The 24,398-nt window shown below is 42.1% G+C and overlaps 1 protein-coding gene across 5 annotated transcripts in view; it reads right to left on the minus strand.

Moving 5' to 3' along the window:
* Window positions 1-444: 444 nt before the first annotated feature.
* Window positions 445-24,398, minus strand: part of LOC137377560 (neuronal migration protein doublecortin-like) — a 362,944-nt gene continuing 338,990 nt past the window's right edge. For all 5 annotated transcript variants that reach the window (XM_068047315.1, XM_068047310.1, XM_068047314.1 and 2 more), the window contains 3 exons: window positions 21,161-21,271; window positions 8,950-9,056; window positions 445-5,312 (listed from right to left, as the gene is read on the minus strand). In XM_068047315.1, coding sequence (XP_067903416.1) covers window positions 5,256-5,312; window positions 8,950-9,056; window positions 21,161-21,271 — 275 coding nt within the window. In that variant the 3' untranslated portion in view covers window positions 445-5,255. The remainder of the gene's footprint in view (window positions 5,313-8,949; window positions 9,057-21,160; window positions 21,272-24,398) is intronic.

A 24,398-nucleotide genomic window follows, 5' to 3' on the forward strand; every position in this document is an offset into this window, starting at 1 on the left:
CTAGAGCAGCTGTGGTCCCACTTCCAGTGGAAGGAGATCCACAATATAAGGACTAATAATATTGTTAGAATACACAGGTTAATATTAAGTTTCGTTTTAAGGAAGCACTCAGGCAGAATTTGCTTAATTGAAGGCTAGAGCCTTTTTTTTCGATTATTGTGTACCTTGAGCACTGAAATTAATTCAATTACAAATGGGCCATCTGCATTTTCACACCAAGCACTGTTGTTATGCCTTACATGTTGCCTGTGCATGAGAGACATCATTTGAATAACATACACTGCTGCTTTAACCAAATCTGAATCATGCACTATGTTTGCTTCTTATGGAGTGACACTTAGCCTGCCTGAATGAGAATTAATCTGATGTGGTTTCAGCTTATATTAATGAACGTTATTTATTGTAATCCCACCTCCTTCCCCCCACCACCCTGCCCCCCTTCCCTTCAGTTTTATTTCCAGGCATTCCATATCTTTATGCTTCTTTCCTGCTAGAAGATGGAATGATCTCGGCTCCAGGTTTCTCCACAATTGATATAGATGCTGCTTAGCTTACAGGCTAAGAGGAAGCAGGTTGGGAATATTCTGCCTACTGACCTTTCTTCCCTCTATTGATGCTGCTTACCCATGGAGTGCAAATTATACCAAAGGCTGAGATTCGAGAGATTGCTCCTCGGAGTGGAATGTGGGAGCCTCATTGCTGGAGCTGTTAATACACCATTTGGAACAAAGCGAATTAATTTGTGCCATCTATCGATACTCTAAGAATGAGTTTGTGTTGATTTTTAAAAAATTAACCCCTTGAGGCCTGCGGACGAGTCATCAAGTTCATAAAAACAAAACATAAGAACTTGCCATCTTCAGCCTGCTGGAAAGAAGACTGATGGAAGCCCTATTCTGGGAGAAGTTGAAAGAAGGAACTTGTACCAGGAGTGTATACTCTGACAGTAGTTATCAAAGGAGGAAGGAATATGTGCTGGACTTGCCGGGAAACGGAAAAAAATCAGGAGATTTAAGCCAGGTTTTTATTTAATAAGGATGGAATTATTAAAACCCATTTTGTTCTTCTCCCTGTATGCCATACTATTGACTACATTTCTGCAGTGTCTGATAATAGGTGGCTCATAAGAGAGGCAAAACTGCCTCCCAAAAGAATGCAAATGTCATGTAACAAAGGGCTACAATGATAGTCTTTATGGAAAGCCAAGTAGCTGCAAACATGAATATTTGGTTCTCCTGCGAGAATATTCACGACAGCTTGTTGATGAGATGAGCTTGCCAGTTTCAGTTGAGTTCCCCAGAAGTAGGAAGGCAAACAAGGTCAGAAAGGGAGGGAGCTGGTAGTTCTTCTGCAATTACTTAAGCATGTCTCCTGATAGGTCAATTCAAAAGTAGGTAAACATTCATGGAAGCATTCATAGATTCAAACATCCTATCCTTTTAACAGGAGAAGCTGCTGTATAAAACCAATGATGAGGAACAAAAGGTGAGAAAATGAGTTGGAAAAGCATCTGGGCCCATATTTAGGGTGTGAAATTGGTGGTGTGCTGGATGCACACGCTAATAGCCAGTGTCCGAAGCTCTCCCAGGATTGAGTCTTGGGCATCATCAACATATTGCTGACCTGTGGATGCCAATTAGACCTTTACTAAAAACTTTAATAATACAGCTCAAAACGAACTGTGTATGCTGCCTGCTACATTGGATGCTTAGGCACCCATTTTATGCCAGTACAATTGACGCACTGTCAAGGAATTTCTAGGACGATAATTCAGATACAATGGGCTTGATTTTTAGGCCTCACTGGAGCCGGGATTGGAGGTGGGCAGGTGGAGGTGGGGGGTGTTGGGTTGGGGGGGTGGGGGGGGAGATGCGGCAGGTAGCTGATCCAGCTTCTTAATGGCCACTTAAGGCCAATTAAAGGAAGCTGATTGGGATTTTCCAGTCAGCCACCAGGTCCCTGCAAGCAGCAGGGCCCAGTTTAACTGCTTGGAGACAGCCTCCCTGTGGGAGACCGGGGTGGCCAGCACTCCAGGCAGACCTAGAGGCCCTCCCTCCCTGCCTGGGTGCTGCAGCAGCCGCAGCCGCCCTGTGGAGGGGCTCCTCCACCAGCCACAAAATCTATTTTTTTAATTTAAATTTTAAAAACATTGGAGAGCGAGCTTCCATTTTGAAGTGTCCTCTTCCTTACTTACCTTCTATTGCAGCCTGCTACTCCTTTCAAGCTGGAAGGCCTCTGAATGGCCCTTCAGCTTTGAAAACCCGCCTTCCTTAATTGGACAGCAAGTCCATCCTCTGGTCATTAATTGGCCACCCCAGGGAAAATCACAATGAGTGACTGTTTCCCACACTATGCGGGCTTCTGACCCACATTTCAGCCTGGCAGCAGAGGTCAGAAGCCTGGAGGGAAAATCCTGCCCATTATATTTGCTCAGCATACGTAGCACTAAAGCAAAGCACCAGAGGGCAGAAAAGCTAAAGTTTGATCTCCAGACTCCACGGAGTTCCTCCTCTTGGCTTCACTGCTTCCTTAGCTCCCTTCTTCCTATTCCCGCCCCTCAGGGAAGCAAAGGAGAAGAAAAATCAGATGGGATTGTCAACTAGTTTTTGTAGCTGACTGAAGGCAGCCATTGATAAACCTCTGAAACCAGAGAGCCCACATGCCGCTCTGCCGGCTATTCATGACTCAGCAAGAGTCAGGCATGGTAAGGAAAAAAGGAAGGTCAGAGACAGGGGGGTTGATTTATTAAATGGGTCCTGACCCTGCCCTGTGTCTGCATAGCTGATGCGATGCAATCTTCAAATGTTAATGCCCTATTTGGGCCGGAGGCCAGCTGAGCCCAGCGAGAAGGTGGGAGATGTCTGTTGGAGCAGGAGCCTCAAAGGCAAATGGTAGCCATGATGGGGCCTGCCTCTGCCTTGCACAAAACAGGAGGCAGGAATTTGGAGGGCGCAAAACCTCAGCACTCAGAGAATCAACCAAATGGCCAGGCAAATGGTACTGCGCCTGATCTCACAGCCAAACCCCTGTTGGCAAAAACTTTTCTGGTTTAAAAAAAAACTTTGCAGCACCCCCCATTTGAACCCGACAGTTGTGCACCAAACTGTTCGGGTTCGGCAATTTCCAATTTGAAAATCACCTCCTGACCCTCCCTGGCCCTTAACAAGCTCCTCAAGGACCATAATAGGAGGTGAGTGGGTTCCCAGTTCTCCCCTCTCTGCTCTCCCTTTGAAAATTGTGTCGTGTTCCAGAGGTATTGGGATCCAGTAACGCCCTCTGGGAATGCAATTTTTAAAACAAGCCTGCACCCCTGCTCATCCCCTCCTGCAATTGAAATTAACGCCCAGTAAATCTCAAAATCCTTATTCCTTGTAGAGTTAACTATAACTGCAACACAAGTCTTAAAGAATATAATACTTCTTTAATTATGTAGCAACGTAGATTTTTTCAGATGTTTTGTACATGGGGAATTATCCTCTAGAGGGCATGATAATTGCCTTCATACTGTTCTCAAAGTATCATTTAATATTAATGGAAATCTGGATTTGGTGATTTGAACTGATATTAACAGGAAGTAGAACAGGACAAAGAATGGTTGGCTGATTCAAGGATGGCAAGAAGGTTACAGCAGGATCCAAGTAGTTAAGGTACGTTCAGAGGGCAAAGTTTACCAGTTATATTCCCAACTGCATTTGTTCTCCCCACAACCCCCAAACAACATTCCCCCTGCTACCCCATTTAGGAGGAGCATTAAATGGCAGATGCTTTGAAATGTCAGCTGGCAATAGTTTTTGTACTATGGCACATTGATATCCCTGGTCAAAGACTGTCACCTAGCTGTCCCAATCAATCAGTAGACAATATATTAACTTGCAACACATAAGGGCTTCTATCAACCAATCAATTTCAGCCACTACTTTTTCTGGCTGAAGGTGGGCTGCAGTTGGTAGCCGGAAAATGAAGTCACAAGCCACAATATCCTAACAACTGCAGGGCATAAGACTGCTTAGTTGATGCTATGAGATCCAACCTGCAATGTTAAACGGGATGGAATTCATAGCACTGGGAACCCCAGTGTATTACAGAGCCATTTCTTTCTTGACTGGGAAGGGGACATGAAACAATGAAGGCAGCATCTTTAGAAATTCTGCAGCAGGACAACAGCGTAGAGAAATACTCATTTTGAATCTTCCAGGCCTCTCTAGTGAAATGAAAGAGATCACACAGTACATTGAAATTAGAATTCCACATCAGAGCAACATCAGCTTCAAGCTAAATGTCACACCAAATCAAGCAGGGCTGTAAATATCCCTCACAAATTATTCCATGCTAATCCTAGTCCAGTGGCATGTCAACATTCCCTTTTTCCTATCAAATCTGTCTTCGAAGAAAAACCTTCACCACCAGGTTTTACAAGTATTCTATTAATGCTATTCAGTAAGTCTACTTATAAACTGGTTTGAATAATTGCACAGAGAACACAATCACAAATAAAAAAGCGCAAGAACACCTTGTTTGTTAGTAAAATGTAAATTTGCTGTCTCACTCTAATTCTAAATAGTTCTATCCATTCAAAACATCATATAAAGCAAGAATCAGAACCATTTTGTTACTAAAAAAAGTACTAAACAAATGTGATCAAATTTAATTTTAGAAAATAACATGTTTTAGTCTTAAGTTGCTTTTTATTCTCAAATTCCTTTCCCATTCTCAAATCAATATTCTTTTTATTTTGAAATAAATGTTTGAATCTTCTTATTTAATGACTTTTTTTGGAGTTTTTTTTCTCTCCTTTTTTAAACAAATCAGATGTTAAACATGTCTGCTCAGCAGAGGATTTTCTTAAAAAAGAAAAAACTGGCAGAGGTCTTTAATAACTAAAACAGATTTTTAAATGAAGCATACAACTGCACATCAAATATCAAAGAGAAATGGAAAATCACACAGCACCATTTAAAAACAAAACCAGGGACCATAAGTTTCAAAGAACAAGAGATGTACAAGAGGCCTGCTTGTGTTATGATGAAATATTCTCACAGTGCTTCATATCTGATGTTTAGAAAAAGGCAGTGATATTCCAAGATACTAGGTTTCTCATGTGAAGGACAAACTGTTAAAAACAGGGCAATTTTTTTTTTGGTGTCACTTGGCAAATTGTGAGCACCAAGAATAATAACCTCTGCACTCGGCAGAATTCCTTTTCCAAGTCTCACTGGTTCAGATGGAGGATTCCAGCCTTCCCTCACTCTGCTGGCTTACATCGAGTCACCCAGCGAGTCCGAGTCATCCAGGGAAAGTGGCAGATATAGGTCCTGAAGTCGGGGGGAGAAACAAGACATTAGATATGGCTTATACAAAAAATATTTGTGATAGCCTCATTGGGGGTACTTTTGACTTTGTGCAATGGTGTAAGACGGAAATGTTGTTTTGCATCTCCCTCAATTTTTATTTTCGTAGACTTCATTGCCTAAAACAAGTGGCTGGATCTCTTACATATGTAAATCAGGAGTCTAACGCATGTTTTAGGACGCCCACAGGAAAACTGAACATCATAGAGTGAAGCTCCAGCTTTTCAGTGGCTGTATGCAAAAGGTGAATTTTCTCAAAGAAAACTATAAATATTCCTGTGAAGTCAGGAGGAGCCGAAATGCTTCCTGCACTCCACAGTTTCTCGATTGGCTCCACTCCCATTGCTGCTCCATTCCCCAACTGAGCTCACATTTGCACCTCCAGCAGCACGGGGCGTGGCCTGACAGTCACCTTTTTAAAATGGAAAAGCTGCCCATGGAGTCACTGCAGGCGCTTGGAGCTCACCCAAATAATGTTAACGTGGCCCAAGCCTCCTTGGTTAGGTGCGCCTTCTAACAGTAACACCTACTTCTGGTCCAAAAACAGGCCTAAACCAATTTCCACTCGACTGAGTGCACTTCAAAAATAATCCCATCACTTGAAAAGGATTTTGGGGTGTCCTGAGGATGCGCTATGTAAAGATATGTTCTTTCTTTTTAAGACTTGAACTAGTCAGAGCCAATTTGGACCAAAGCTAAAAACAAGTAAAAATTCCCCGCTCTTAATCAAAAGCAAATTACTGCGGATGCTGGAAATCTGAAATAAAAACAGAAAATTCTGGAAATATTCATCAGGCAGCATTTGAGGAAAGAGAAACAGAGTTAACGTTTCAGGTCAATGACCTTTCATCAGAACTTTGTCAGAATACTGATCTATGTATAACATGCTGTATGCTTGGACAGGCTAAGTAATGGAATTATGGGAGAAGTGTCAAGCTAGAAGCTGCAAGAGAATTATGCTGAAGTTGCTGAAGTATTGTTAGTGTCAAGACAGTTGATTAGGTTGAAATCATGTCGAGTAGTTGATTGAGTTAAAACCACAGTGTAAGCAGAAACTGAAGTTGTGTAACCGCATGGTGAGACATATTGTAAGATAAGGAACTGGAGAATAACAGGGGTCACAAGCTCATTAGAACGTACTTGATGAGTCACAGGAGACACACGCGGATGTCAATAATTGGTTTTGAAACAGATGGGACTTTCCGATGGGTGCTCTGACAAAAGTTAGCAGGAGCACTGAAGGATAAAAGAGAGTCCGCGATAACCAGCACAATGGAGAGAAGATTCAAAACAGGAGAAGATACAGAGAGCTGGGGGTTGCCCTCCTGATCGGGCACCCTGTGCCCCACCGATGACCGCCCACGAAGCCCCAACTGCCCCCAACACACAACACGCACCCCCCCCGTCCCCCCCATCCGAACACCTTTGCCACGTCGGGACTCAACCAATTATCCCTGGCGCGGCCCTAACAACTTCCTTTTTTGCTGGGCGATCCTTCATCTTCCTCCAGCAGTTGGGTGTAGTCCCAGAAGTGGCCACTGCTCCCGGTGGCACTGATGGGACTAACAGCTGCTGGCCCGCAGCTCCATTAGGCAGGGAATACAGAGGAAAACAGAAGACTGAACAGAGGCACCATGTACTCTGACATCCAGCTGCAACACTGGAAGTATATAGCTTGGGGATTTGTTTCTTGTTTCTCAATAAAGTAACGCAACTTGCCAATTGATATAGTTACATCGGCCGGAATTTATCATCGGGCGGGGGGCCCCGTCCACTGGCCGAAAAGTTGGTGGTGAGCCCGCCTCCATCGGGCCTGGGGATCCAGACCGGATTTTACAATTCCCAGGCCCTTAATTGGTCTTGGGCGGGACTTCCACCTCATTGAGGCAGGAACTCCCGCCTAATGGAGCTGCGGGCCAATCAGCGAGCCAACAGCTCTTAGTCCCAGCAGTGCCATCAGGAGCGGTGGCCACTTCTGGGACTACACCCAGCTGCAGGAGGAAGATGAAGGATCGCCCAGCAAAAAAGGACGTTTTTAGGGCCTCGCCAGGGACAATCGGTTGAGTCCCGACAAGGCAAAGGTGGTCGGATAGGGGGAGACGGGGGTGGAGGGGGGGGGTGGCGTGTTGTGCATTGGGGGCAGTTGGGGCTTCGGGGGTGGTCCTCGGTGGGGCACAGGGTGCCCGATCAGGAGGGCACCTCCCAGCCCACAATAAGGCCGCCTAGTTTCATCATGCGGGCTTTCTGAGGCCTCAGCCGCCTGCCTACCAAGCGTAAAATATCCATGGCGGTGGACGGAGGTCCTTAAGTGGCAGTTAATTGGCCACTTAAAGGCCTTGATTGGCCTGGAGCGGGCGAGCCGTTTCTCGCCACTGTTGCCCCGCGTAAATTTGCAGCGGAGGCGGGAGGGGGTAGGAAAGGGACCCCCCACCCTCCCACTCCATTTTACACCCCTCCTCCCCCCCACCACCAGCCTGCTCTTTTGGGGGGTGGGGGTGTAAGATTCCGGCCATCGAGTCCTTATCCCCACAACTTTTATCGATCTGAAACGTTAACTCTGTTTCTCACTCAACAGATGCTGCCAGACCGGCTGAGTATTTCTAGCATTTTCTGTTTTTATGTCCCTGCTCTTAATCTGGGTGTATGTTAACTGCTTATTGGCCCTATATTAATCTGCAAATAGCTTAGTTGGATTTAATCCTTAAAATCTATTCTTAATTTCTTCATTTTGGCTCCTAAGGGTATGTCCACAAATTTCACTAATCATTTCCTTTTTATATTTTCTTTGTTCAATTCCTTCCTTATTTTCTTTTTTGTTCAGTGTCTTTTTATAAATAGATTTTGTGTTTCCAGGACTAAAACATTTTAAAATCTGCAGCTTTTCTCTTCAAAGGGAGAGCGTTACCATCAGTATTCCACAAATAGTAATAAAGCTATTCTCACTGTGGGAATGATGTATAGATATGTACACTTGAAATTATAAAATACAGACACCCTGCTGTGTTAATGGCTGAATTTCTGTTGATGTTAATCCAACACCCTTGCACTGTCAGGTTCAATAACTCTTCCCAACAGCACCCTGTGATAGTGACTATTTCTACTAGAGAAAAGGGGCAATAGAAACAAGTTATTTTCTTTGACGTGTAAAATAAATAATGACTGATTGTAACTAATAACACCGTTTTTTTTTCTTTTGAACATATAGGGAGTTTATGAATGATCTTTGGAAATTAATCGGCTCCCATTGAAAACTCCAGTAGCTTCCCCGCTTGTGTGTGTGTAGGGTCCTACCCTATGACATTAGGAGCAGCGTAATGTTTTTGAAAAACGATCAACAGGTAATTAAAAAGGTTTCACTTCTCATCAGATGCCTCTATTAATGGCAATTTTCAGGCAAAAAGCTGGTAAGTCCTTGCTGTGCTAATGGGAGATTAACAACCAAAGATCTGCATTAAAATTTAATTTGCCAAAAGTGCACATAGTTAAAGAACAAAATAGGAAGCTTCCTTATATTGGAGCATCATAGTTTTGGAGACTCAAATAGAGATAAGTAATTCACTTCACTCTAATAGAGAAAAAGATGGGTATAACAGTGACTTACCTTGTGCTTGCGAAGGCAGCCTGGACTAGTTGGTGTCGAAATGGGTGTTGAGACTGGAGACTTATTGGACCTGGGGGTGGACAGCTGGCTGCTAGAGGTTCCATTAGCTGAAAGCACATACAACAGGCACTTTGTAGAGGGGTTAAAATGTGATCGTAGTAGACCATACTAGCTCAGTTCAGAATATTAAAGGAGTTTTCCTAAAAGCAAAATTCAAAGCCATGATTTGCCCATTATTTATATCTCTACTGCTTTTGAACCTGTATGATGTTCTTTCAGACAACAGGATAGGATGGTCTAGATCATGCATTTTTCAGCACAGCATGCATATTTACCAGGTAGAATTTGTTTCCTTCCTAATGCTTCCCTCCTCCATCACCACCTTTCCCCCAGGAAATGGAATACTTGAGACATTCTCTTTGTAGGCTGGAAGATGGGAAGATGATGAGTGTCCTCACATCACATTGGTATAATGGTTATGTGACAAGGAGGGCCAGTGAATAGGGAACTGCCTCCCATCATGTGCTCCAAATGCACAACTTTCAACTTAATGTAAATATCAAAAGTGCAATATAGAAGACAAATTGTAAATTAACCAACTGTTGAGATTTCTTTTTTAAAGCTTTGTATTATACCTACAATTTAACATAAAAGTTGGCCATGGGTATGTAACTGCTCATAACAGAATTTTGGGCTTTTGAGCTACTTTATAACACAACTATGGGACTATCAGAAGCTCCTGATAAAATTACACCAGTGTAACGCTCAGCCTGCTAGTCTGTATGTACTAATTTGCATCATTACAGACTAACATTGCCAATCCTACCTAGTGACCCCTGCTGAAAAGTTCATGTGGGTGTGGACATCAATGAGGACACCATCAGACTGAGTGAGATGTCCTCCACAATTGAATAGCCTAGCACTTGGTTTCCAAGGTAACACATGAAGATTGAATGAATATGAAAGACTTGCCAACTCCTGTAAAAGTGTGCCCCAGCATGAACAAGAGCTTTCAATAGAGGAGGGAAAACAAAACAACCTAGACATTTGAGCTTTTAAGCAAATTAATCAAGTTCAGAAATGTTTCATTTCCTCCACTGTGCATTAACAGCAAGACATTTTGTATGAAACACCAACAAATTACACTTATAATGTTCATTGTAAAATTTTAGCAGAGTATAATTAAGTAACATTTAATGGAAACCATATTTTACTTTTCAAAACTATCAAAAAAAGTCATTGTGCTCTGAAAGGGGAACAATACTGGGGGTGAAATTATTTTCAGTGCACACAGTTTATACATGATTGGAACTGAATTTTTAAATTGGTAACAGCTCCAGGATTGGCACTCAAGGCAAAGCAGCCAGCAGGTTAACCTACCTACAATTTAGAACTGCCGGAGGACAAAACCACCATACAATCCGTCCTTGAAGAGCTCTCCAGTGAAGTTCAAAAGAGGAGAAACAAAAGAATGCTCATCTCTTGAAGCTGTTCACCAATCTACTCCTGACTGATTTAGAAGTCTCTTTCTGTTGGCCATAAGCAACCTATGTAAAATGGCTCTGACCATTCCAACTGGGCCCCAAAGTTTATATCACATGACAGTACTTAATTCACCACTGATTCACACCAAATAGGCAAATTTTAGTTAGGCAGGAAATAAGATGAGCTGCTGTGGGAAGTGCCATGTTGGTGCAGTAGGGGAGTATTATTCTTAACTCCAAATCAAGCTGAAGTTAAGGTATCTCATTGGGAACCTCACTCCACACCTAGTCTCTGCCATACCTGATCTGGAAGAGCTTGATGCAGACAATGAGCACAAAAAATGGAAAGAAATGCAGAACTGCCCCAGTTTGACTACATAGCAACAGTGATTTCCATTCAAATTACCTGTATGTTAAGCACTTTGCGTAGTCCAGAATGAGAATAAGACACTATGTTAATGCAAGCTCTTTTTTAAACTGACCTGGACACAGTAAATTAAAAAAGTTGAAGTCTCCCAAATCCTTAAAAGCAGGATCTCTATCAGAGAGTTGTGGCAAAAACTGAGCGAGTCTAAGGGATGTCACTTTCTGCCATAGGAATATACATGACCAGGTCTTGCAATGCCAGGAAGTACAATAAATATCAATATAAACAAAGTACTGAGGTTGGACTTAGTGCAAAAGGATGAAAATTAGCTAGCCTCAAATGAGACTGGAAATCAGAAGAAATGTTATTTTTCCCACAGAGCAGTGGATCGGTGGAAAGCTCTCTAGAAAACTGTTACTGTTGTATCAATTAATTCCTCTAATTGGATAAATATCTAGTTATGAATAGCACTGAAAATTATGGTAACAGGTATCCACTAGCATAAACATCCATTCCCTCCACTACTGGTGTATGTACCGTGGCTGCAGTGCTTACTATCTACAGGATTCACTCCAGCAACTCACCAAGGCTTCTTTGGCAGGGCTTTCCGACACATAACCTCCACCACCTAAAAGGACAAGGGCAGAAGTTGCCTGGGAACACCATCACCTCCAAGTTCCCTTTCAAGTCGCACATCATCCTCACTTGGACATATATCAGTGTTCCATCATCACTATTGATGCAAATCCTGGGTCAAAATCCTAGCTTCCCTCCCTGAAAGCACATTTTTACCATACAATAAAGCAGTTCGTACAGAAGGCCCACCAACACCTTCTCAAGCGTAACTAGGGATGGACAATAAATACTGGCCTTGCCAAACTCCTAAGACTGAATAAAAAAAGGACAGATATAATTAAATACACAGGTCACAACTGCTGGGACCATGTAAACGTTATCTGTGGTAAGCAACTGGCTAGATTTCAGTAATGAATGTGCATGGGGGTAGATCTTTTACTCGATTACTTTTGGGAATCAGGAAGCATTTACGCAGCATTCCCTGAGCAGTTTTAATAAGTAGATAAGAGTTCATAATAGAATAGATTACACATTGACTGTGGAAGGAATTACCTTTTCTTAATACATGCTATATGATGTTCTTATTGGCCTTGAATTTGCTGGAGTGGGGCATCTCATGGCATGCCATGTTAGTTAGACTTTTTCCTTCACCCTGAAAAATGTTTGTGCTGCAAACTGCTGGAAGCTCAGACCGGTTGGGTGAAAATCCAAGGTTTAAAAAAAGTGTAACGTCTGCTACAAAACCCAATGTACAAATTATTTTTGTGCATGTTTTAGATCTTTCCAATATGGGAAAGTTGTATGTATCTTTTATAGGTTTTGCACAAATGGTAACTATATAATTAGAGGGAAAATTATCTACTGGTGATTTATCACTTAGATTATATGGTAATTTGTGTTTTATTAAATGTACAGGTGGCTTGGATGAAAATTGCAAACAAGGAACTGTCAAGTTAGTTAAAGATCTGATCTATTATCTGCTGTGTAATATTAACGTAGAATTACAACTGTGACCTCAAGATCAGAATGCAAGGACATCTTGAGTTGTTTCTTCCAAAAGGAAACACAGGTAGGAGGGCAGGATCCCTAACCTAACCTCCCTACTCTGCCAAGGCAGAGGTCTTTCCTCTGAAATTAGGTAATGTGTAGTTCTCCCCAAATATGGACAGAACAGCCCTAGTAAATTGAAGTCAATGGGAATCGGGGAAAAATTTTCCACTGGTTGGAGTCACACCTTAGCACAAAGGAAGATGGTTGTGGTTATTGGAGTCCAATCATCTCAGTCCCATGACATCGCTGTAGGAGTTCCTCAGGGTAGTGTCCTAGGCCCAACCATCTTTGGCTGCTTCATCAATGACCTTCCCTCCATCATAAAGTCAGAAGTAAGGATGTTTGCTGATGATTGCACAGTGTTCAGTTCCATTCACAACTCCTCAAATAATGAAGCAGTCACGCCTGCATGCTGCAAGACCTGGACTACAGTCAGGCATGGGCTGATAAGTGGAAAGTAACATTCATGCCACACAAGTGCCAGGCAATGACCATCCCTAACAAGAGAGAATCTAACCCATCTCCCCTTGAAGTTCATTGGCATTACCATCACTGAATCCCCCACCATCAACATCCTGGGCATCGCCATTGAACAGAAACTTAACTGGACCAACTACATAAATACTATGGCTACAAGAGCAGGTCAGAGGCTGGGTATTCTGGGTGACTCACCTCCTGACTTCCCTAAACCTTTCCACCACCTATAAAGCAAAAGTCAGAAGTGTGATGGAATACTCTCTACTTGCCTGGATGAGGGCAACTCCAACAACACAAGAAGCTTTACACCATCCAGAACAAAGATGGTACCCCTTCCACCACCATAAACAATCACTCCCTTCATCACCGGTGCACTGTGGCTGCAGTGTGTACCATCTACAGGGTACCATCTGCAGCAACTCGCCAAGGCTTATTTAACAACATCTCACAAACCTGCAATCACCATCACCTAGAAGGTGAAGGGCAGCAGGCACCTAGGAACAGCATGACCTCCAAGTCACACAACATGCCGATTTGGAAATACATCATCATTCCTTCATTGTCGCTGGGCCAAAATCCTGGAATTCCCTCCATAACGGCACTGCGGGAGTACCTTCACCACATGGACTGCAGCAGTTCAAGAAGGCAGCTCACCATCACCTTCTCAAAGGTAAATAGGGATGGGCAACAATTGCTGGCCTTGTCAGTGATGCCCACATCCAATGAACAAATAAAAAATGTACAGAATTATGTAAGATCTACGTATCTGCAAGTAGCATGTGTTTAATATAGCATGACCAAGGAAACTTTATTTTTAAACTTCACAAAATTAACAGAGTCTATTTAAGATGAAGGCAGCACAATCCTTTGATCAACTAGTTTCCTTGCTCATAATCATCTTTGGATTCCTAAACTGTGGCTAAACTGAATATTTTATACAGATGCTGTTCATGCCCATCAACAAGCCTGTCACTGCATGAACAAAGACAGTCACCGACTTACTTGCAGCTGAAACATACTCTATATGCACAGCTAAAAATATTGATGAAATGTAATTAAAAATCAGTTATAAACCCTACTTTACAGCAAGAATATCTACAAGCTTAAAAATTCAATTGACACAACTGAAGAACATCTGCTGGTATTGAACATTTCCTCCGTTAATGACTCAAGGGAACAGCGTCTGCTTCTGGGAGGAGACTGACAAGCTCATCTATTTGGAAATTGCTACTGGTTCATGCATAAGCCAATTCCTTTGTCTTTGAAGCTGTCATTGCCAGAGCATAAAATTATAGTACAGTGCTTGTCATTCACCAATCAGAATCCTGGATTTCTAAGGTCAAATTCAATTACAAAATGGCTAGAGCAAGGCGATCTCCTGCAATTCAATCCAGGTTTCCTCTGCAAAGCCTGTGATTTGATTTAACAGGAGATGCCTGCATGTTTATTCTAAGGCAGCATTTAGGTTTCTGCAGAATATCAAATGCCAATTTATTAGGAAATGCAATAACAGAAGAGCCAACACACATGTCTTATTTCCAACCTTTGGAAACTCTCAATCCTTAATTACACATTTCTATTGACTTTTAATACCCAGATGTGCATTTATATTCAAAGAAACGTGGAAGAAGATTGATAATAGTTAATTAAATCAACCCATGAAACTTGAAAATGTTTTTGTGATTTTGCTCCAGCAAAGCAGACTCTACCACACTTGGTATGAAACTCAAAGAATAACAGAATAATCCACATTCCATTATAACTGTTCAGTTAATCAGTTAGTTTGGGTCCCTGAAATCTACAGCAGCCACAGTTTGTTCTACTTGTGAATGTTTATAGTTAATTATATACACTTTAACAGTGTAACCTGCAACCACTTTTTAAAAAGTAATCACTGTACAATGAAATCTGAACCATCCAATCAAATAAAGCAAAAAATTCATTTGGCCAGCCTGGATGGTAGTGATGTTCCCTAGAACATTAATGCAAAGGGTGCAGGAATAGAGCCCAGGGAATTTGATCCCAGGGAATTGAGTGTACTGACAAAAAGCCATGGACAGGAGGCTTCAAGTGAAGTGCAAAGAATTTGTGCAGAACAAGGGGACTTGAAGGTCAAGTCATATGGGTGGGTTTTAGGAAGACTCTCGAACAGCCCAGGTGTTACAGGGTAGTGATTCTCTCCTTTGCTAAATTAAATTAATTGCCGCTTACATCACTATTTATTTGTGTAGGGCATTTCTCCTGTTTATTTTGCATGGTTAGGGCTAATGTGTGTAGCTTGTACTTCTAAGTCCAATTTATTAGCACTGCAGTTACGAGAACCTGTTTATGATTATGGGCTGAAACTAGGCCATTAGACTTGACCCCCAATTATTTTACCTAAATCTGTGATGAATTCCCTTAATTATTTAATGATTTAGTGGATTTTAGGGGGTGGGGTAGGAGCAATGGAGTTATTGCACATCAGTAGAACCAATGAGCACCCATTTCATCTATTAGAAAACAGGAGAGCAGTTCCCACTTTTGCTGTGGCTCAGTGGTAGCACTCTTGCCTCTGATCTGAAAGCTATAGGTTCCAGTTCTGCTCCGGAGACTTGAGTGAAAATTTAGGCAGACACCTCATTGCATTACTGAGGGAGTGCTGCACAGTTGGACGTACCATCTTCCAGATGACATATTAAATGGAGATTCCATCTGCCTTCTCACATGGATATAGATCCCATGGCACTATTCTCCCGGTGTCCTGTCCAATGTTTATTTCTCAACCAACATCACTAAAACAGATTACCTACATTGCTGTTTGTGGGACCTTATTGTGTGGATATTGGCTATTGCGTTTCCTACAACAGTGACTGCACTTCAAAAGTATTTCATTGGCTGTAAAGCACTTTGGAACATTGAGGTTGTGTAAGATGCTATATAAATGGTAGTTTTCAAGTCTTTTCTCACCCTTTTTTTCTGTTGTACAAGGATGCTGTAGCTGGTTTTAATCTATGCACAAAAAGGGGGAACAGAGTAAAACCTACAATTACAAACGTAGCTTGTTAGCTTGATATGACTGATGTAGATTTTGCCAGTGCCAAGAAGACTATTAAATGATAGCTGTGAACCTGAAGTTCCATACAGTTTCTGCCAGATTCGCCGACACAGAGAGCGCCTGTGTAATTTCAGGCCCTGTCTCTTTTTAAGATTGTGCTACTATGTCTTGTCATTCATTAAAGCATTCAAGATTGTAATAGTATTATCATTTTTAAATTTAGCATCGATGGGCATGAGATAGTGGAAGAACTCAGCCCAGTCTGTAGAGTACTAACATTGTCATTACCCCACCATCAAAGTTATGCTTTAAACACTGCCACATAGGGGCGGCACAGTGGCGCAGTGGTTAACAATGCAGCCTCACAGCTCCAGCGACCCGGGTTCGGTTCTGGGTACTGCCTGTGCGGAGTTTGCAAGTTCTCCCTGTGACCGCGTGGGTTTCCGCCGGGTGCTCCGGTTTCCTCCCACAGCCAAAGACTTGCAGGTTTATAGGTAAATTGGCAATTGTAAATTGCCCCTAGTGTAGGTAGGTGGTAGGAGAATTGAGGGAAGGTAGGGAATATGGATTAATGTAGGATTAGTATAAATGGGTGGTTGATGGTCAGCACAGACTCGGTGGGCCAAAGGGCTTGTTTCAGTGCTGTATCTCTCTATGACATAGGAAACCTTGCTTGCACGAGACCACCACCACCCCCCCCCCCCCCCACCCCACCACCCTCCAACAAGGCTCATCTAGGGAAGCCAAAATAAAACATACAGCAAGCAAGAGGCATTTTACAGAGAAAACCTTTCAATTGAGAATTATAATATTCACAAGGAATCTTTTTTTAAGGCTGCGTCTGTGTTGTAATTATGACACGATTTAGTCACACACTATTTTGCTGGTGACAGGAATTGAGATGTACATTGGGACCCCACTATAATGTGGTCTGTTATAGCGCAGAACTTGGTATAACGCAGGTCCATCATGGACCCCAAAAATTTCATGTAAATTTTTTTCAGAATGTATTTCAGAACATTGTTGAAGTACAAAGCTTCATAAATGATTTGGAACCAGCTAATGAGATGGCAGGGCCTCGTGACTAGTTAAAGCGCCAGTTTTCTCTGTATAAATACTGGTCAGACTTGCACCGATACTCGTACAAGGATTAATACAACATCTGCACTGAACCAAGAAAGAGAAAATTTTACACCATCACTGAGAAGCTGAAGCATCTATTTCGCAAAGAATGGGGATCGCTGAATCAACGCTTCTTGGGTGCCTAAAGATGATGAGAAGTTGAGAAGGGTTTTGATGGAGATGGATGAAGGTCGCCAAGCACCTCTCAACTAGGCCATATACACATGATTCACCCAGCAAAGAGCTGAGACATACCCGTATTCAGTCCAGTTATTCATGCTCAGGCTAAGAAGTTCTGCTCCCAAATCAATGGAAATACCAACACCCCAATAGAATTAGAGTCAGCAAAGGATGGTTCGCAAGATTCAAGAACTGGCACAGCTTTTTGCAAGTTCTTATAAGAGGAAAGCAAGAATCCATTGATGAGCCAGTCACAACATCATTTCCCGCTGCATTTAAGAAGATTTTACATGAAGGAGCTACACCAAAGAATAAATCCACAACTGTGACGAGACGGCCAGTAATACAAAACGTTACCAGAGAAGACACTAGCGACAACAAACGACACCAACAAAATACCCGGATTTAAACAGATTGATAAACAAGGTTGATAGTCCTCCTTTGCTGCAACAAAACTGGCCTAAACAAGCAGATTCTACCCGTCATCAGAAAATTTGCCAAACTATGTTGCTTTCATCATCTAAACCCAAGATCACTACCATGCCAATAACGAAGTAGCGCCAAAGCCTGGATGACTTCATCAAATTTTGAAGGCTGGTTCCACCATGAATTTGCACCAAACGTCAGAAAACATCGCAGACAGAGCTAAATACCAAAGAAGGCCATCTTGCTGCTTGATAATTTCCCTGCATATCCACCACAAGAGAACTTGGGAACACAAGATGGGAACATCAAATGCATCTATCTACTGAAAAACATGTCAAAAATTCAACCTCTTGTCCTAGGCATCATATCAACCTTCAAAATTACTACAGAAGAAAACTAATCATGAGAATGGTGAAGAGTAAGGGCAACGTGACAACTTGCCTGAAGAAACTCAATATGAAAGCGGGAACCTACATATGCAGCCGTGGCAGGCAAAAAATGCTAATCAACAGTATCAGAAACATGCCCTGGGTGCTGTATTCAAGTTGGGAACCAACAGCGATGACTTGGAGGATTTTGAAGGCTTCACTGAAGAAAAAATAATTGAAAGTGAGAAGAGAGTTGTGGACTATGATCGATTCAGAGCCCATGACAACACTAGGTCCATACTTGGAACCCAATTAGATACTGACGACAGCAATGCATGGCTGAATATTGACGCCCAAGAAGCTACCAACAAGATGATGAGAGATGATCAAATATTGGGCAGTGTAACAGATCCAAACCCTCAAGACATCCAGCAAGCTGAAGATGATGATGATGATGACGACGCCGAGACTGAGCCACTGCCATCATCCCGTACAGTCATCCACTACCTTGAAGAATTGTCGAGATGGCTGGAAGCCAACGAAAAATCAACTGCTGCAAGTGTGACACAACCTCGCAACATCCTACATCGAGCAAAGGCAGAGGCAAGTAGTAAATGTGAACAGTTAGAAATTACTGATTTCTTCAAAACATATCCATCCATTCAATAATGACTGATGGTACATGAATATTCACATTTCTGTTACCAGAAGAAATAGAGTCATAGAGTTATACAGCACAGAAACAGGCCCTTCAGCCCATCGTGTCTGTGCCAGCCATCAAGCACCTATTCTAATCCCATTTTCCAGCAGTTGGCCCGTAGCCTTGTATGCTATGGCATTTCAAGTGCTCATCTAAATACTTCTTAAATGTTGTGAGGGTTTCTGCCTCTACCACCTCTTCAGGCAGTGCATTTCAGATTCCAACCACCCTCTGGGTGAAAATTTTTTTCCTCAAATCCCCTCGAAACCTCCTGCCCCTTACCTTAAATCTATGCCCCCTGGTTATTGACCCCTCCGCTAAGGGAAAATGTTTCTTCCTATTTACCCTATCAATGCCCCTCATAATTTTGTTTACCTCAATCATGTCCCCCCTCAGCCTTCTCTGCTCTAACGAAAACAACCCTAGCCTTTTCAGTCTCTCTTCATAGCTGAAATACTCCAGCCCAGGCAACATCCTGGCGAATCTACTCTGCACCCTCTCCAGTGCAATCACATCCTACCTATAGTGTGATGGCTATAGGAAATCGAAGAGTATGAGGCCAAAGCAGGAACAGGTTACTGAGCTGGATGATCAACCATGATCATAATGAAAGGCGGAGCATGCTCGAAGGGCCGAATGGCCTACTCCTGCTCCTATTTTCCATGTTTCTATGTTTCTATGGTGCCCAGAACTGTACACAGTACTCCAGCTGTGGCCTAACTAACGTTTTATACAGCTCCATCATAACCTCCCTGCTCTTATATTCTATGCCTCGGCTAATAAAGGCAAGTATCCCATATGCCTTCCTAACCACTTTATCTACACCTGTGCTGCTGCCTTCAGTGATCGATGGACAAGTACACCAATGTCCCTCTGACCTTCTGTACTTCCTCGGGTCCTACCATCCATTGTATATTCCCTTGCCTTGTTAGTCCTACCAAAATGCATCACCTCACACTTCTCAGGATTAAATTCCATTTGCCACTGCTCCGCCCATCTTACCAGCCCATCTATATCGTCCCGCAATCTATGAGCTTTCCTCCTCACGGCACCACCAGTTTTCATGTCATCTGCGAACCTACTGATCATACCTCCTATTTTCACGTCTAAATCATTAATGTACACTACAAACAGCAAGGGTCACAGCACCAATCCCTGTGGTACACCACTGATCACAGGCTTCCAATTGCAAAAACAACCCTCAACCATCACCCTCTGCCTCCTGCCACTAAGCCAATTTTGGATCCAATTTTCCAAATTGCCCTGGATCCCATGGGCTCTTACCTTCTTAATCAATCTCCAATGCGGGACCTTATCAAAAGCCTTACTGAAGTCCATGTAGACTACATCAACTGCTTTATCCTCATCTACACATCTAGTCACCTCCTCGAAAAATTCAATCAAGTTAGTTAGATATGATCTCCCCCTGACAAAACCATGCTGACTATCCCTGCCGCTCCAAGTGGAGATTAATTCTGTCCCTCAGAATTTTTTCCAACAGTTTCTCAACCACTGATGTTAGACTCACCAGCCTGTAATTACCTGGTTTATCCCTGCTACCCTTCTTGAATAAAGGTACGACATTCGCTGTCCTCCAGTCCTCTGGTAACTCTCCTGTGGCCAGAGAGGATTTGAAAATTTGTGTCAGAGGCCCTGATATCTCCTCCCTTGCCTCACATAACAGCCTGGGAAACATCTCATCTGGGCCTGGGGTTTTATCCACTTTTAAGCCCGCTAAAACAGCTAATACTTCCTCCCTTTCAATGTTAATATGTTCAAGTATATCACAGTCCCCCTCCCTGATCTCTACACCTACATCGTCCTTCTCCATAGTGAGCACAGATGAAAAGTAATCATTTAAAACCTCACCTATGTCCTCCAGCTCCACACACAGATTGCCACTGTGGTCCCTAATGGGCCCAACTCTTTCCCTGGTTATCCTCTTGCCCTTAATATACTTATAAAATGCCTTAGGATTTCCCTTTATCTTGCTCGCCAGTGTTTTATCATGTCCCCTCTTTGCTCTCTTAATTACTTTTTTAAGTAGCCCCCTACACTTTCTATACTCTAGTGCCTCCGCTGTTTTCAGCGCTCCGTATCTGCCATAAGCCTCCTTTTTTTTTCCAAATAAAATTTAATTTATTTGACCTGATTGTCTTAATTTTGCTTGTTTTATTATTCTGGCTACTGGCTTGATGCTTTTCAAAAGGACCTTGTTATAACTCAGTCACACCTATAATGAGGTCTTGTAGCAGGATCCCACCATATATACTTGGCATTAGAAGGGAGTTGCTCCAGGTTCTAGTTCATGTTGGATTGACAGATCGTCATAGTCACAGTCACTTGCCAATTAACATTCATTTAATTTTTTTCTCTGTTGTGACAAACCCTCAGGCCTTTGAAGAGCCAACAGGTTCCGCTTACCAGAGTCGGCAGGAGACTTACTACGACGTGAAGCTCCAGAGCTCTTGCCTGTGGACCTTTGTGAGGCATTAGCTGATTTACCACCAGGGTTTGTCTTCACCACACGACATTCTGATTTAAAGTAGAAAAAAATCACATTAAACAATAGCCTCCCATAAATAAAGAATAAATGTACCATGACAACTAATCATTTCCAATCTGACTTACTTCCTGGCTACTCGCTTTATTCTCTCGGAGATCTAGTGAACCACGCACGTTGTGTAGCTCTGTATTACAACTACAATAAATGTCATGTGTTGAAGGTACTGTTTGAGAACTGAGGTGCATTTGGTGTTCTTGCCACGGCTTGTTTATAGCAGAAATTATTTATGTATCAGTACTGTCATGCTAGGCCCCCATCTGCCAAGAACGAAGAACATGAATTTTGTCATGAACATTGATTTTAAACTGTTACTGGAGTGAAGAAAGGACTTGTTAAACAAATCAGATGTGGCTGGAAAAGACATTTGCATATTAACAGATGGTGATTGGAAGGACAAAGGACCATTCCCTAACATATTCAACCCACAATGGACCTTGATCACCAGGTATTGTGTGTAAGAGGAGCATTCCAGAGACTGCTAAGGTGAAAGAATCCAAGACGTGGTCAGACCGGTTAGTCACATGGCTAACCTGCTTGGCAGCCTGGGTTTTTCTGAATTGTACAAAAAGTTTGAACTGAGAAAATTTGTTTGCTCCTGAACTGAGAAGATCTCTCTTGTCTGCTCCTATCTTTTACTCACAAGCCTCTGAATCCACTGAAGACACATGAACCCCAAGAGAGAAAAGTCTCCTACAGCAAACAAGGACTCTACAGTGAGCTCAAAGAATCATAACAAAAACTCTTCAGATATTATCTCAAACTTTTTCAGTTTATTTTTCTTCTGCTCTTTTCTGTCGCTATTTGCACGTGTGTATTGCATATGCATGCTAGCGTGGACGTGTCATGTATCCGTAGGCATTAACTAAATTAGAGTTTAAGTTTAATAAATTTCAACTTTTCTTCTTTAACCCTAAGAAAGTCTGTTTGTGCTGGTTTCTTTGCCTTATAATTGGAAAGCGGTGAACAAGGATTCACCAAGGGAGACCTACAAACACGGTGTGTTTAAAATTAAACCCTGTTACGGCAAGACCAGGTGAAGGCTGAGAAGGAACCCTAGACCTCTTTCTCACCTGGTCGTTACAGTACCAATGAGGAGATCCAACCCCTAGGGCAATTATTAACTGGATAGGCATGAGATAATAAAGACCTTTTTTGTATTAGATAAATTGCAAAACAAGGTGTAGCCACAGGCAACTGTGAGAAGGCCATAATAGACCTAGATAGTGGCCAAGTGCACATTAAGGCATGGTAAATTTTCTTCTGAGGTCTCAAGCCAACAGACTTCCCTGAACATACACATGGCTACATGAACTGTGGCTCAGCAGGCAATTTTTAATTCTGCATCTGAACTACTGATTTTCAGGTACTGGCACTAATTGGAAGACAGGTTTAGAGGCAGAAGCTGCTTTTGTGTGGAACTCTACCCCATACAGTGTTGTCTAGAACTCTGCCTGTTGTATGCAGAAATTCAAACAAAGAGTTAGCTATTATTCATTGAAATGAGAGTTTTCAGTCTAACTGATTGTGTGAAATATTTGTTAGTAGTTAATAAATTTCATACTAAATCATGTGTTGTCTCTTGCTTTGAGTCATTGTTGGAAAACTAAAGAAGATCATTAATGCTTAGCAATTAGTCTGATATCACCACTCTTTACTATGTATTATTTAATTTCATATGTTTTTAAAGTTTATTACTGAGAACTTGGAGCAAAAGTAAACCCTTAATGTCAGGATAAAGAAATTTTAAATTGTTCTGACATTAACTGATTCTACATATAGTTATCTTTCCTATTTCCAATATTAAACAGCGGTACTCAGAATGCACCCCAGAGAACAACTGCAAACCTCTTCTTTACCTTTGAGCCTTGGCAGACTTACTACTTTTCTGGGCTGTGTTTGTGGCCCACTTGCCCGTGGGATGTTATTAGAGAGATAGTCCTATTCACTTCCTTTTTCTCTACAGCACAAAGCAAGCCATTCAACCAATTGGTATCGTTTTTTAGGTTTATCTCCTTTCCGTTTTCTGACTTTTGTCATCTTGTCTGTGTCCAGGTGTATTTACCTTCTTTGCTCTTGCCTTTCATCTTGTCTCCATTCCCATATTTTTCATTTGAGCAGAGAGTTTGTCCTTATCAAAGTGAAAGATCTATCTGGAATGCAACTCTGGTAACCATGAAATTGTGGGTTGTGAGGTATTGCTAGTGGTCATCTGATGTTAACTTGCAATGGCATGATTTGCCCTGGTAAGGGAATGACATTGGATACAGGATGTCCCACCAACAGCAAACCCATCTCCTATTGGCAAGCAATGCAGCGGCATTGCTGTAAAATGTAGAAAACTTTATGGCTTACTGATGAGCCTTGTTTCCTGAAAGGAAAGGCACATGGAAGCAAAATTCCACTGAAAGGGAATAGTGAGGAGTTTCTTTTCCCCACATAATTTATTTTAAATTCCTCAGATGATTTATTAGTGAGTGGCTGAACAACATAGACTAGGAAGGTCCCAAGCTAAATCAGTGTTGAATTGGAAGCACTACAATTAGCAAAAGGGCTCTTGGGTTAAGGAAGGTAAAATCACCTCAGGTTCCTGCTCAAGATCCCTATTCAACAACAACCACTGGAAGGCTGCACGTGTTAACATCAGCTAAAGTCAAAATTAACCTCAGCTATGATGTTCCACGCAATTGAATAGCTTGATTCCATTGTCTGCCAAGACTCATACATGAATAATCGCCAAATGGGTGAAATACTCGCAGCAACCACAGCCTATGGAACTATAGTCCAGCAAGGAGGCAATTCCTTCAAAGAAGTGGAGGGTAAAGAAAATCTTAAAAAGTAAGGAAATTTTCTCTAGCAAATGTGATTTTGTTAATTATTGTTAGTTGTTATCCTTTGAACGTTAACATAGATGTGCCTTACCTGTTGAAACCCCACTCAAACCTTTATCCAATATATGTTACATTTGGAAAAAGATTGACTCAGCTGTTTCTCATTAGAAACACTGTAAACCAGACCCTCACTGTGAGGGTATTTTTCAGAGCAGTAAAAAGAGAACTGCACTAAGGAACATGTTACAGGGAGGGTGTTTTATGTGGT

This window comes from Heterodontus francisci, chromosome 15, assembly GCF_036365525.1.
Source record: "Heterodontus francisci isolate sHetFra1 chromosome 15, sHetFra1.hap1, whole genome shotgun sequence".
NCBI classification, from domain to species: Eukaryota; Metazoa; Chordata; class Chondrichthyes; order Heterodontiformes; family Heterodontidae; genus Heterodontus; species Heterodontus francisci.